General features: G+C 31.4%; 1 protein-coding gene across 2 annotated transcripts; it reads right to left on the bottom strand.

The window, feature by feature from the left end:
- LOC112733224 (iron-sulfur assembly protein IscA, chloroplastic) lies at positions 1–2,914 on the bottom strand. Of its 2 annotated transcripts, XM_029291703.2 has the most exons (4): positions 2,598–2,859; positions 1,591–2,242; positions 884–1,102; positions 1–322 (listed from the first exon to the last, which is right to left on the bottom strand). In XM_029291703.2, exons 2-4 carry the CDS (start codon positions 1,709–1,711, stop codon positions 180–182), a joined length of 483 nt encoding a protein of 160 aa, XP_029147536.1. In that variant the 5' UTR covers positions 1,712–2,242; positions 2,598–2,859; the 3' UTR covers positions 1–179. The 2 variants fall into 2 exon arrangements, with proteins under 2 accessions (XP_029147536.1, XP_025637899.1); XM_025782114.3 differs by lacking the exon at positions 1,591–2,242 and having other exon boundaries at positions 2,598–2,914.
- Positions 2,915–16,607: the final 13,693 nt, after the last annotated feature.

Genomic DNA, 16,607 nt, shown 5'->3' on the forward strand with positions numbered 1-16,607 from the left:
TACATGGGGCGAAATTTCACCTATTTGTAATTTTGTATTGTGTGTGTCTGCGATTATGAATAGCCTAAACAAATTACATTGGGCTAGTTCAAGTGGTTCAACATTAAAGAAGTATACATAGTCTAGAGTATCCTTCGAAGAAACATCAGATATTGTAACTGTTGTCTATAAACATGGTTTTACATTTCCGCAGCAAAGGATTTGCCACATCCACAAGTTTGTGTCGCATTAGGATTCTTGAAAGAGAAACCTCCCCCAATCAAGGCATCACTATAATCCAACTGCATGCCAAATATGAAGAGTAGGCTCTTAGGATCGCAAACTGCAAATACAGATGGAGAAGCCAAAAATGTCAAGTGGTGACTTATATACAACCGTGTGGATGTAGTTCATTTCAATCTTCATTACAGTAAGAAAGTAATAATATTCTAATTTCTAAGTAATGAAAAGTACATTTGTTCAAAAGAGTAAATAAATAAAGAAATGCAGTGCTAACTGCTGTTTGAAATGAGCTGACAAAATTCTAGCAAACAAAGCTTAAATAGAAGTTCATGTTAAACACCAAGATTTTAATCCAGTCTAAGATTAAAATTCATGCCTACCGGAGCAACATAGAGCTAGCAGATAATTACCTGCAATCCTTCAAAATAATAATAATAGAAAATAATTACAACTAGCCAATACATGTTGCACAAAAAAATGGCCATAAACTGCTCCATAGACAGCATCATATATCGGGATTTTCACAAATTCTTAACTCATTAAGAATTCATAGCAATTGCCTAAACCCTAAACCCACATAGATCATATTATGCTGGTCAAACAGCTCAATTAGGAGATTATAAACACAAACATTAATAAGAACTAGAAGATGAAATCATACCAATTACAAAACCATTGTACTCAATGATGGAGTCATCTGGCCTTGTATTAGCCTTGTCCTCAAAATCCATAGTGTACGACATACCGGAGCACCCACCCTGTTTGACACCTATTCTTAAACATAACTCCTCATTTCGCTCAGACCTCATCTTATTCAAGTGCTTCAGTGCATTATCCGTAAGTGATATTGCAGGTGCCACAGCCCCAGATGCAGGTGCAGCTGAAAGATTTTCAAAAGGGGTTTGAGAATGAAAGTAAAAGATTGGATTAGGACAACACGTAGACATCGAGAAAAGGTGTAACACACATGCCACTGCATACAAAATTCAAAGTACATGACAACAGCAGAAAAACTTAAGCTTATTCAAGGAGTGAGTTGGAGGAACACAAAGTACTTGCAAAAAGCAAACGCATCGGATAACTCATATAGTCCATTATCCATCACCTAAATCTATTATATGCATATTATTTCTATGGTTTTATTATTTGGATTTAACTCTGATTCACTGACTCTGATGCCAATTCTGTGATCAAAGCTGTTAAGTATTGATTAATTACTTTGTGATGACAAACATATTTGATTATTTTCTATTATAACTAACTATTATGATGAGCAATGTAGGAATCAATTAAGGATGACCAATCAAGCAAGCTAGAATTGTGCAAAACAGCAATATTAATGAGAATATCATTAAGATGATATCAAACCTAATTTGGAAAAATGTTGCACCATCAAAACAGCAAGTGATACGCTCCAAGAATCAAATTCATGAGTGATTGGATAACTGCTGCATATTATAATCAAACTAAACAAGAAAAGGATTCTCATTCAAAGCCAACGGCTAAGTGCATTGATGTGTGCAACAACTAGTTGATGAAAAAGGAAATTATTCCAATATTGAAGAAGAGATTTCAGCTGTATAAAAAAATTTCATCCAAAAGAGAAGACAGCCATTCGAGCTTAAGTCAGAATATATACACAACCTTGTTTCCTTGTTATTTGAGTGTGTTCTTATTTTTCTTTTGTCTAGATTCAAGCTTATTTTGCGAAATACAAAAGGCAAAGAGACTAGTGCATACAAAAGCCATTTAATCTTTATTTGAGTGTTTTGATTTTCGAAAATGTGTTAGGTTACAATGCATTTGATTCCCCTTAACTAAGTCAGGTTAGCACCTAGGTGATTTACTAAGTTTGAAATAGTTTAGAATTGGTGTTTATAATCATTATTAATTATAGTGAAAATTATATCATTGTTGTGACGTAGGTCATATTGCACTTCGTGACCAAACCAGAATATTCGGTGGTGTTAATCTTCTTCTTTCTTAAAACTCTGCAACTTCCATTTTTGTTTTGTTCTGGCTGCAGAAGGAGACAAAAACAAAAATAATCTCCAGTTTTAGTGTACTGCACAATCTATTTTCCTAAGCATTAAAAATGGTTCATTGATTCAATCCCTTCTCAACTCACTTGAAACCTTCAAAAAGTCAAAATAATACACGACGGAACCGAAATCAGTAAACCCTAACATGAATTTTGCAACAGGTAAAAAGGCAGTACCGCATAATCCAGCAACAATTATGATATTGCTAATCTCGATCTATTTTTGTTATTAATTAACATAATAATAGTTAACGCCAGCTACACAAATAAGCGAGCACTAACAAACAAGAACATCATAAGAAGAGAATAGCACACCGCGAAAATTAAAGCATACCAGAAACTGGGGCTGAAACTGATCGAATTGAAAGCGGCCTTGTTCGATTGAGATTTGACTGTGGAAATCGGAAAGAGAGTGAAGTTTGAGATTGAGTATGACTTTGAGGAACAGAGAGAAGGCGAATAAATTGGGGAGAGGGCGTGGTAGTTGCAGAGAACGCCATTGGAAAAACCGCAAACACCAACTTCCGTTTTCTACCTCCCAATTTTCAATGCTTATGTTGCGTGTACAACATTTCTCTCTTTTTATTTTTATGGTGTTTGTTTTTAGTAGGATGAGAAATTTATACGTATCCATAATCCATATGTTACAAATATAGACAAATAATAACATATCAATATTTTTATTAAAATATCTTTATAATTTAATAAAAATAAAAAAAATTATTTAATTTTTAAAAGATTTAAATATTTTTTTATGTTAGACAAAAATAATTCTTTTAAATTAATCAAATAGTTTAATTTTATAATTTTAAATTTTAAATAATTTAAACAACAAAAACACATTTAATTATTTATTTATATTCAAAAAAATTATTTCAATGTTTTTGACAATTTTCTCTGAAGCTAATTAATCATTTATACTCAATTAAGAGGTTGCGGGTTCGAGTCTCCTATCTTTAGTAAAAAAAAAAATCAATCATTTATACCAAATAAAATAAACAAATTTAAAATATATTAATTAAACATTCTCTTCTCTGTCCTGTTAATAGTCATTTTCTCAGTCTCTTCTCTTTCACACTCGTCTCTCTTTCTAGAATTTTCTTTAACAGACTCTTTTTATTCTCTTTCTTCTCTTCTTTTCGGTAAAGAAGACGAAGAAGCTCTCTTCTTTTTTCCACGGCATCCTGCCAAGATCACTGCAACATTTGTCGTGCGCCTCACTCAGTCGAAGAGAACGTCACGTCAGAGAGCAATCGCCATCTTCCTTATTCCAAAAAGTATTGCCATCTTTTTCGTTCTTCATCACCGTTATTAGCCTTTCTCTATAACTCCTCTTCTTCGTTCCCATTAGATTATGTCACTCATTTTAAATAAGTTGCATTATAAATTTTTTATTTTTTTTTTACAAAAAAATTTATTAAACAATACCTTTAATTATTTGAATTATTATGAATCATTAAGCATTTTAATTATAAAGTAATGGTTAAATGCAATTAATATAATAATAATAATAATAATAATAATAATAATAATAATAATAATAATAATTTTCAATTATAAATATTTAAATTACGTATTCTAATGGTCAACTTATATCTATAACAATATATAATGCCAAAATATAGGGTTTGGTGTCCAATTTTCTACTCCCTATTTTAACCCTACTAATATAATTCAAAAATATTTTACCGTTACTTATTTTTTTATCATATTTCACTAACAGTTACAAAAATTCACACATAACTTCTATTCAATTCTTTACTGCCACAATCTCTCTTTTTTTATTTTTTTTATTTTTTTGTGGCCATATATGAAATGAAAAAAAATAATAATTAGAAACTAACGAGTGTTTAACGAGTAGTGATAAATAATTTTTTTATAGACCTTATTATATTCTGAGGTATTCATTTAAATTATATTTTGTTTAATTTTATGTTAGTCTTTGTTTGTACTTTGTATAGTGTTGTTTTGAGTATGTTCAACAATTTAGCCTCACTCTAATTATTCTATTAGAATTTTGTTTGTAATCATAAAATATATATATATATATATATATATATATATATATATATATATATATTTTTTTAATTTCATATATTCTACTGTTTCTTTTTTGATCTCTTAATACACTTTGTTATATTTTTCTTGCTACTATTATTTTTTTACCTTTAACACCATCGATTTCATCACATCCATCGTTACAAATTTCATTTAGTTTTACTGCAGATACTACATTCACGTATAACTTCCACCTATATTTTTTTCTCTTTAATTTACTTACCCAATTAATATTTTCATCATTCTTTTACCTTTTTAATTTGTCTCCAATATTTCACGTACAAAGGTAGTGTTCTATCTTTTTCTCTTACCAAAGAAGAACTATTTTTTTTCATCTCAGATGTATTCTTTATTTTTTTAAATATGTTTGTCCTATCAATGATGAATTAAAAAAGTCTAATATTTTGTTAAATTAATTTTTTTTAAATTACTTCATATGGGATAATATTATTTTTTTAATTTTTAAATTATTAATTATACAGAATATTATATTTAAAATTTGAGTGCATGAATATTTATTTTTAAATTAAACTAAAATAAATGAATTATATTACAAAAATATAATTTATTTTAATTTCTATAATATCATTTATTTGACATATGTCACTGGTTATTTGATTAACGTATAAAAGATGTAACATATAAATACTTAGTGATAATTAATTATGGTAGGTGAAGAGAAGGTGGAAGGAGAAGAAAAAAATTAGAAAGAACAAAATAATATAATGAGTATATACCCATTTTGGTCCTCAAAGAATTTTAAACCAGACATTTTAGTCCAACAAAAATTAATTACTCGATTGGTCCCTAACAATTAATTCCATCAGTCACTTAGGTCCTTGGCTCCGTCAACTCTAACGGAAGACAAAATGGACCCTAAAAACTCTAACATGGAACAATCCTGACAACTCTAACAAGGGACAAAATGATCCCTAACCCCTTTATTCGAAAACGACACTGTTCTTCCCCAATTTTTATCATATCTCGCATAACCCTAACATTCATACTCTCCTTCTTCACCTCCACAATCTTCTTTTCCATCTTTTCCTTCCTCCTCTTTAGCTCCAAGATTAAGGCATGGTGTAATTGTCACATGTGTCGCACCTACCTCAACATGTCATGGACCACACACTTCCTAAATCTTTGTGACTGGTACATCCACCTCCTCTGCACTTCACCCACCAAAAGCATCCACTTCCACGTCTTTGATAACAGCACCTCCAACTCCGACAACGTCCACGACATCCTCAAGACCAAGTTCTACAACTACTCCAAGGGCACGCCTTTCTCCACTCTCCGGCAAGCAATATAGATTGTTGGACATTAGGACATCATGAGAAGATTCTCCTTCGACATCATATGCAAATTCTCATTTGAAATAGACACTGAGTGTTTCATTCCTTCTTTCCCAGAGTCCAAGTTGGCAGACAGCTTCGACCTCGCATCCAAGCTATTACAATGAGCAATGTCACCGCTGCCGCTCATATGGAAACTGAAGCGATTACTGAACATTGATTCGAAAAAGAAGCTGAAGAAAACGATCGGAGTGGTGGACAATGTGGTCATGGAGATGTTAGAACAGAGGAGGAGGGAGATGGCAACGACGACGATGAGTCTTAACAAATCAGACTTGCTATCTATATTCATGGGATCCATCGAAGATGACAACTAGTTGAGAGACATAGGCATTAGTTTCCTGAGTATAAATTGGTTGAGAATAAGTTGAGGATTTTTTTTCTTGTGAACATTAAATTTATAGAGTGTGCATTGTGCAGTTTGAAGTTACAGTGTTAGACTATTAGTGTTATACGAGATATGATGAAAATTGAGAGAGAACAGTTTCATTTCCGAACAGAGGAGATCAGGGACCATTTTGTCCCCTGTTAGAGTTGTCAAGGACTATTTTGTCTTCCGTTAGAATTAACGGAGTAAAGGACCTAAGTGACTGACAAAGTTAATTGTTAAGGACCAATCGAGTAATTAATTTTAGTTGAGGACTAAAGTGTCTAGTCTAAAATTCTTTGAGGACCAAAATGGGTATATACTCTAATATAATAATGGCGACTAGACAATGACAGGTATGTGTATAGAGTATAATAATAACAAGAGAAAGAATAATGTTTGATATAGTAAGGGGATATAATAAAAGTTATAAATTAATAATTTTGAAAAATAATAAAATTAAAGAAAATTTAAAAAATTAAATATAAAATTAAAAAAGAAAAATAAAATATTTTTTATCAATTGAAATTATACATGAAGATAAAGAGTCCTTTGAATATAAATTTTTATTTCGACTTCAAATTAAATACTATTAAAAATAAATAATTAAACTTAATAACATTTATAAATAGTTAATTTGTAAATAATGTTTCTAAATTTTTATTTTAATTTTTTTATGCATAATAACAACATAATAAATTTGTTTAATATCTTATTTAATTTAAATTTATAAATTTTATACATTCTAAAAGTTAATTTGATAATTTGGGTAAAAAATTTAAATGCTTTATGTCTTACTTTTTATTAGCGAAACTTCAACAACAACTCATAAAAGTTAACAGAATAGATAGTTATAAATCAAAGTGATAGACAAGATTAAAAGTTGCGAACTTGCGATAATAATACTTGGTAATAATTAATTACGGACGGTCGGGTGAAGAGAAAATGGAAAGAGAAGGAAAAAACGAGACAGGAGAACAAGGTAATATAATCTATAACAATATATAATGCGAATACCTCAAGTTTGGTGTCCAATTTTCTTTCCTATTTTAACCCTGCTAAGTGCCAACATAATCCAAAACTAACTTTACAGTTATGTATTTCACTACCAGTTACAAAAAAAATTCACACGTAACTTCTTTCTCAATTCTCCACTTAAATAATCTATTTTTTTTATCATTTCTTTAATTTTCTTTACTTCTCTTACTCAACTCTAATATTTTTACCTTTTGAATAACTCTTTAGACAACTTCCTAAAATAGACTATGACTATGATAAATGTTGGTTTTAGAAGCATGTACGAAAAGAATAAAAGAATAATTTATGACGAAAGAAGTGTTCAATTATCATCAATAGTAGTGATAAGTAATTTTTGATAAATTTTATTATATTTTGTGATATTCATTTAAATTATATTTTATTTAGTTTTATCTTAGTTTTAGGTTGTACCGTTTTGTTCTGAGTACAATGTACTCTGTAGCTTCACTCTAATTATTTTATTAGAGTTTTTGTTGTAGTTTCTTAAAAAAAATTTATCATTTTTGTATTTCTTTTGATATTTTTCTTCTCCTTTCTTTAACATTTTCAATTGAATTGTCTCCATCCTCCTCCTTTGTCTTCCTCCACTACGGTTACAATTTTTTTTTTCAATTTACTTACTCAATCTATATTTTTAATATATTTTTTTTATTTTTTTAATTTGTTACCAATTTTTCACGTAGATAAATAGCGTTATGTCTTTTTCTCTCATTAATTTGATTTGACAAAAAAAATAGTTTCTTTACATTTTACATGTACATTTTATTTATGTTTTTGACATGTTTGTATTTAACTATCTGTCAACGATGGGATGAAAAAATTTTATAAATATTTTTTACATATTTTTCTTTTTAAATTGCTTTTAATGGGATAATTTTTTTTTTATTTTCTAAAATACTTGATTACTTAGAATATTGTATTTAAAATTTGAGTATATAAATATTTTTAAATTAAACTAAAATAAATAAATTATATTACAAAAAAGTTTATTAATTTTGTCTTTTACAATATTATTTATTTGGCATATTCGCTTATTTATTTAATTGGTATATAATGCATGCAAGAAAATCACACCTATCAAGTATTTCTTAAAATATTAGTATACTAATTTTCTATATAATTAATTATTTAGAGTACTAGATTTGATATTTAATTATGTATAGTATTGTATTTATCATATGGAGAATAATAGTAAGAAAGAATAGTGTTTAATATAGTAAGGGATATAATAAAAATATAAATTAATAATTTTAAAAAAATAATAAAATTAAATATAATTTAAAAAATTAAATATAAAATAAAAAAATAAAATATTTTTTAACAATTGAAATTATGCATGAAGATAGAGAGTGCTTTGAATATAAATTTTTATTTCGGCTTCAAATTAAATACTAATTAAAAATAAATAATTAAACTTAATAACGTTTAAAAATAGTTAATTTGTAAATAATGTTTTTAAATTTTTATTTTAATTTTGTTACACATAATTTTTAATTGAATAATCTTGAAGGGTTTATATATTTATTTTTATGGTCAGTAAATCTGGCCCTTTTTAAAACTAAAGAAGTTATTGATAAGAAGATATATGATGAATTATGAAAGATTTTTTTTATATACACAATTTTTATACTCTCCTATTTTATTTATTAATTATTCTTATATTTTGATATTTAAAAACGAAAAAAGTAAGCATTCTCATTTATTCTATTTTTTCACTATTTATAAAAAAATGAAGACCTCTTCGTATTTAGATTCATATTTTGGCCTACCATTTAAAAAAGAAGACAAATATGAGTATCTATGACATTTAAGTAAAAATTATCTTCTGTAAATAACTAACATGTATTTTGGTTTATATATACTCTTTTTGAATCAGAATAATGTTATTATTATTATTTTTTAATTATATTTTGGTTTATAGTAATTTTAATTTTAATAAATATAATATAAATAAAGCCACATCAACATTAAAATAAAAAAATACTTATCTAATAAATTTGAAGAGTAAATGCTATATTAACAAAAAAATAAAATTAATTTCTTAAAAATAATAGAAAAGCGGCTGAACTGTTGAGCCGCTAGTATATATAATCAACAACACTCTTATTACTATTACAGTACTATTTTATCTATCTCATCATTTCTCACACAAATTGTCGAAAATCTCTTTAACCACTTTTAATTTTAGCACAAGATCAAAATTACAGTATAGAGCATCATTCAATATATAGGCCAATATTTGTATTTTCTTTATAAGTTTGTTATATGTAAAAAATAATAAAATACAATAATACTAAGAAAATAGCTTAAAAAATGACATATGACAAACTTTGTTGTCATATAATGGTGTAAAAGAATACAATTTATAAATTAAAATATTTACTAAAGTAAATACTTCCATATATATAAAATATAGATTGTTAAATCAATTTTTATTAGGTTTAATCATTATGTCGGTTCATGTAGTTTTACTAAATTTTTAATTAGGTCCTTATACTTTTTTTTATTTTTCGATTGAGCATCTATACTATATCAGATTTTGTAACTAAGTCCTTGTCATGACAAAAACGTTAGAATTAACAGAATATTTCATTAAATAAAACAAATATGCCTAACACTTGACTGAATTTGACTGAATATTTTCTATAGTTTAATAGAATATTCCGTTAATTCTAATTTTTTGTCACGGTAGAGACTTAGTTACAAAATCTGATATGATATAGGACCCAATTGAAAAGAAAATAAAAATATAGGAACCTAATTAAAAATTCGATAAAATTATAGAAACCAGTAAAATAATTAAATTTTTTTATTATAATTATTATCATAAAATTTATTATGATACAATTTTTTGTTTTAAGAGTTAATTATAAAATAAAAATGTATCTATTTAAAAATTATGAATAAAAAATTTATAAAATTAACTTTTACACATTGCGCAGGTCTAAATCTCGTTGTTGTTATTATTATTATTATTATTATTATTATTATTATTATTATTATTATTATTATTATTATTATTATTATTATTATTATTATTATTATTATTATTATTATATAAAAATTAATACTAATTTTTTATATAATGAATTTAAACCACATTATTCTCTGTAATAATGTCATGTCAGTGATTCTAAATACATGACAATAGATGGTAATCATCTAATCTTTTTTAAGTAAAATAAAAAAAAATTATAATTTTAACTTTCTTAATCAATTAAATTTATTAGGACAAATAACGTAAAGAAATAAAATGAAAATCAAATTTACATAAATTTCTAAACCAATAAATATTACGTGGGTAGCGTATTTTAATGTAAATTGAATTCGCTTAAATCGATTTAGGTCTTCATAGGTAAATCGAATTGAATACATTCGATTTAGGATTTGCATAGTAAATTAAATTAACATCATTCGATTTAGGGTCGACGGCAGTAAATCGACCTTATTAGACTCGATTTACTTGGGATGATAAGTGCACTAAGATAAATCAAATGAGATGAATTCGATTTACACAAGAAACAAGACCATAGGGTAAATCGACTCTACTAAATTCGATTTACCATTTACAAACAACCTTATTAAATCGAATTAATTTAATTTGATTTAAATTACACGTCCAACCTATATAAATACCAACATCATAATGTTGAATCCTCATTAGAGTGACACTCAATATGGCTACGGATGATAGCTTTCTAGTTCTTGTGTACTACAAATGTACGATTAAAAAAAATATCGAAAATTAAATTTTTTTATAAAGATCCGTTGAGCGTCTTTATTAGACCTTCTATGAGCCTGGTTGATTTTTATAATACCGTACTATAGAAATTGGGTCTACATGGAATGAAACGAATCGAGAAGTTATATTATCGAATTCTGATTTCTGTTGTTCGGGATGAGGTAAACTCCGACTCGTTTATAATAGACAGTGACGAGGATTTACAAGTTTTATTTCACTGTTATCGGCAGTTTCCGGAGGTGTCCTGAACTATTGGCGAAGCTTGTGGATGTGGTCTCTAACTTAAAAGGATCGAACCGGAATCATCAATCAGTACCTATGGTAGCAGTCTTCAGTTTAACCTCTGTTGTTGCGTCTTTATCTATACCTGTAATTGCATCTGCGAAAAATACGGTGACATCTCCATCTTTTGCAGCTGATCTACACTGCGACGAAATTACAGAACAAAATGCTAACATGAATACTCCTGCTATGATTTCAATTTCTGGGGCGGTTGGAGAATCGGATGTGGTGGAAGATGTAAGACCCGGTTAATTAACGGCTAATTAACCCATAAATGAAAATTTATTCTAGAAAGCCAAAAATGTTATTTTTATGTCTAAATGTGATAGAGGAGATTGAGACGAAAATTTCGGTACCAATTTTATAGAAAACGGACCAAGATTGGACCGAACGGGTCAAACCGGGCCGACCGAACCCAAAGTGGACCCTTGGCCCAACATAACTAAACCAAAACCCTAGTTTTCAGCATTCTCTCTCCTCATTAAACACACACACACACGCTGAAATGGAGTGAGGGAGGAGAAGAACACTCTCTCAAGTTCTCTCCCTTGGTTGATCTTCAAACCACCATAACTTTTGATCTAGAGCTCCGATTGCCGCTCTGTTTGCGGCCACGTGTTCACCGCGGAGAGCCCTACAAAACCCATACAATCAATCTTGAGGTAAGCCATGTTTTACTGCTCGAAATTCCAGCCCTTGATTTCGAGTTTCATGAGCAAAAATATTGAGATTTTGGATTCTTTGATGTTATAGGACTCAACTCTCTTGAAGGAGAAGGTTAATCTTGTCTCCTTGGACCTTGGGTGTGGTAAGATTCTCAACCCTAGTGTAATTTATTGTCCTATGATGTTTGGGTATTGAGATGTTGTGTATGGGTATGATGATTGTGGCTTAGGTTGTGTATATGTGAATATTAGAGCTTGATTGGTGATTTTGGAAAGCTTGGAAGAGGGTTTTGTGTGATAAAATCTGTCCTTGGAGGTGTTAATACCTTGAGAGCTTGTGGACAAGTGGTTTGGAAGTGCTCCGGTTGAGCGTGGGAAATCGGCTAAGGTATGGTTTCGGTTTCCCGTATCTAATATGTAATGTGGTAGGAAATACTTAGGCTAGAGGCCCTAAGATAGGCATTGAATTGTTGGTGTTGTTGAATGGTTAAAATATATGATGTGTTCATATATGTGATTATGAATATTGATGCCTTGATTGTGTGATATATGAGAAATGCATGTTGTGATATATGCTTGATGGATGATTGAGGTTGAATTGATGGGTGGTACCATGTTGATGGTGAGTATGATGTCGATCATGTATAATGATGGTTGATTAGAAATGGTATTATTGGAAATTGGGATGAGGAAGGATGTATGACATGATATTGTGTTTGTCCTTTAGCCATTTGATTGAGAAGTGTTAAAATGGTTGGATGTGGTTTTGGGAATTTTGGGTAAAATGTCAATGTATGAGTTGAGGATGGCTTGATGTTGATTTGGTACATTTTGATTGATTTCAAAGAAAAGGGATGAAATTGGCATGTTTTGATTGATTTTGAAAAGAGTTGAAAGTGGCTTGTTTTGAAAATGGCACTTTATGGTTTTGTATGAAAACATGGTTTTTGGGCATACTTTGACGGGGCATAACTTGGACTACGGATCTCTGATTTGATCCAAATCTGTTTAGAAATAAAATTGGATCCGGGATGTCCATGCCGTTCGAAAAACGGGTGAAAAATGATTTAAAATTAGGAAGTTATGTCCGTCGGAAGATTGGGGGTTGAGTCTGTGAATTCTGCAGCTTTTAACTTAGAAAATTTTTAGCAGAATGACCCCCCGCGCGTAGGTGCACTTGGCGCGTATGCGCCATTCTTTGAGAAAGCACCATCCACGCGTGCGCATGGTGTGCGCGGGCGCGTCGATGCGTTGCGCCATATGCCCAGCTATTTTCCAGAGAGTTGTGCCAGAGTTGTGCCAGTTTTGTGCCTGGGCGCAAGAGCACCCACGCGTACGCATGGCTGACGCTTGCGCGCTGTTTGGATATTTTTCAACCCGCGCGTTCGCGCGTATGACGCTTGCGCGTCGATAAGTTTTAAGGCCATCCACGCGTGCGCGTGGAGTGCGCGTACGCGTGGCCCTGTTTTCATCCCAAAGTTGATTTTTGAGTTTTAAAAGCCAAATTCCATACTTCTAAGCCTCCGATCTCACCACTTATGTCTTGAATCATTATGATATGACTAGCATGAGGAAAATGGCTAGTGAATATGGTAACTTGCGAGTGAAGCAAGGGAATAATGATTGATCATTGAGGATCAAAGATGATTATGTGAGATGCGGAGGATGGCGGTGGAAGTGCTTGTTATGCCATGGGCCGAAAGGCCGTAATTGTTAATGAATTGGCTGGTTATGGATTTAACTGTGAGCTGGATGGCTAGATTATTGCCGTGTTACGGCGGAGTCATGTTTATGGCTAAGTATAAATGCATATATGCTGTTGAATGAATTGTGAATGTTTGCACTTCCACCATCGGAGATGAGGGTTTTCCTGGGTAGTAGCAGTGGCTAGCCACCACGTGCTCCAGGTTGAGACTCGAAGCTCTGTTGACCCTATGTCGTAAGTGTGGTCGGGCACTGTGAAAGTCCCAGATGAGCTCGCCCCCGTAAATATTCACCAGTGAGGGTGATGGATATGGATCATGATTATGATCAAGTTTATGACGAGTATAACTCGAGTTGGGGATGCGCGACAGAGGGACAGTCCAATGGTTAGCTACCAGGACTTGTCGGGTTGGCTCTATAACCGACAGATGATATCATCAGCCACTAGGGACAGGCATTCATCATATGCATACTATATGAATTGTTTGTGATTGCCTATTTGACTACATATTACTTGCTAATTGTCTAAATGCCTTATCTGTTCCTATTTATAAATCTCTTGTCTGATATAACTGTGTTTGCTATATTATACTCCTGCTGGAGGTTGGGAGGTCTGAAGGAATTGGAAAGGGAAGTATTAGTTAGACTGAAGAATCTTTAGTCAGTTGCCACTTATGGTTTAGCTTGTTTATAAGCTTTGATATTATCTGGAGGAAGTCCTAGGATTGCCTTCGGCTTTCCTCTTTTATTATGTATTATATATGTGGAAGCTGTTACCGTACTGGGGACCTCTGGTTCTCACCCATGCGGATTTTGTGGTTTTCAGATGCAGGACACGAGGTTTCTCGTTGAGGCATGCTGGAAACTTCCGGATTAGCGAAGATCCTTTGTTCTCAGGACTCTGTTTTGGTTTATATATCTTGTTTAGATACTTTTATCTCCATTAAATAATACAAACTGTGATGACTCCTCTTATAGGAGATTTTGGAGAATAGGTTTCTGTATTTGTGTCCCTTTGGGTTTTCTTTGGGGTTTTCCTTATTTATTTATATGTATATATTACTATGCTCGGACCGGTTATCTTCGCAACCGGATTTTGAGTCTTGATATTCCCGTTTTCGACACTCTTTGTATGTATATGATCTCACGTTAGCTTACCCTTTGCTCGTTACGTTATCGATCGGAATGTTGCGCTTTCGAGTTACGGTTTTTGTTTACCCCTTTTTCTACAAAGGCTCCTAGTTATAATCAATTATTCATACTACTATACGTACTAAATTTTTGTTTTAGAGGTCGTAATAGCTTGCCATCTCTGAATTATGACTTAAGCATAAGACTCTGTATGGTAGGGTGTTACAGAAGATGTCCTAAGGAATGATGATGATGTAGAGCCTGCCATGATTGTTAATGACTGTGATGATAATATAGAGAGGAGTATTCTTGTCGAACCCGATAGAACATCAAACTTAAAAATTCAATAGTACTCATCGTATTTCTTAACTCTAAACTTAGATGCGATGAGACAGAAGTTACTGAATGTACAATCCGATTTTGGCACGAGAGATTCACAATAATGCCACCATATTAAAAAAATTCAGCCTATAACTTATCGGTGTTCATTTTGCTACTCCTGTTATTTATTAATTTATTTATTTATTTGGCCATATACTGCTATGATTTATAAGTGTTAGCCTAAATTTTTTTTACGGAAAAGCTCTGCATACAAGCCATTAGGGCTTGTATACTTTACAAGTTCATTAAGCAATAAAACAAAAAAATGCGCTGCTACACATACGTTGTATACACGCGCTATATAAGATCCCGCGTATATCTAACTACCAAATTTAAAAGATTTGTTTCCTTCTTCGTTTTCGTTATTTGGAGATTTGCTTGTTCTTCTTCTCGCGCGTCTTCCCTCCTTCTTCTCCATCGTTCCTTTCCTCTCATTTTCTCACTGGTATGTTCTTCGTTTACGTTACTTTCCTCTCTCTGTGCAACTCGAGCTTCGTTTTCTATTTTGATTTGTTGTTTTCTGAAATCAAAGTTTGAACTCATTTTGAAGATAATGGATCATTCAACCTCAGATTGTCAGCTGAATCCAGGCGAAGTGGATTATGAATTTGAATCTAACGAAGTTCCTGAGGTTTGATTTACATAGGATTAGTATGAATTTTCTTGCAGTAATTTGTATAGCATTGTGTAGTTGAAAAATTGTTGAACATCGACTGTGAAACTAACACGTTAACATGAATCTGTCGATTCAATGTATTAGTTTTGATTGATTATCTGGAATTTATAGCAGACGCTCGGGTGTAGATCAGGTCTTTTTTGGGTGTATTTTTGCTAGAAGTGTGGGTGTATTTACACTTTACTGGTTTTTTGTTATTTTAATTGAGTTATTGTTATTCAAGTGTATTATATCAGACATGATTGGGTGTGTTTTTAGTTTTTGACATGGTGTATTCTGCAGCATGTGTATTTACAATTTATGGCTTTATTGTCATTTTAGTTGAGATGTTGCGGTTCGGGTATATCATATTAGACATGATTGGGTGTATTTGAATCATATCTATGGGTGTATTTGAATCATATCTATGGGTGTATTTACAGTTTTTGACATGGTGTAATGTGCAGCCTCTCTCGGTTGTTGATGACGAGCTTGTTCCGAAGGTTGGAATGACATTTACCACCCTTGAAGATGCTGGAAAATTTTACATGAACTACGCCAAGGCTGCAGGTTTCTCTACAAGAGTTCGGTGCACAAATAGGAAGGGAAACGAGATTAAGAATCAACTGATTACATGTAGCAGAGAGGAAAAATGGAAATCTAAAATATCTCCGACTGAGAAGACCAATCCAACAGTCGGTCTAAACTGTCCTGCAAGAATTTATATACACACATTGAAGGATGTCGGTGCTTGGATCATTTCAAAGGTTGTGCTGGATCATTCACACCCCTACTGTCCAAGTAAAGCAGAGATGCTCAAACAGCACAGGGAACTAAGCATGTCCATTCGTCGTACAATAGAGAATAACGAGGAGGCCGGTATCAGATCAAGCAAAACCTACCAATCATTTGTTGCGGCTGCCGGGGGTCACCGCGAGTTAAATTTTATCGAAAAGGACGTGATGA

This window comes from Arachis hypogaea, chromosome 13 (assembly GCF_003086295.3).
Source record: "Arachis hypogaea cultivar Tifrunner chromosome 13, arahy.Tifrunner.gnm2.J5K5, whole genome shotgun sequence".
Classification (NCBI taxonomy): Eukaryota; Viridiplantae; Streptophyta; class Magnoliopsida; order Fabales; family Fabaceae; genus Arachis; species Arachis hypogaea.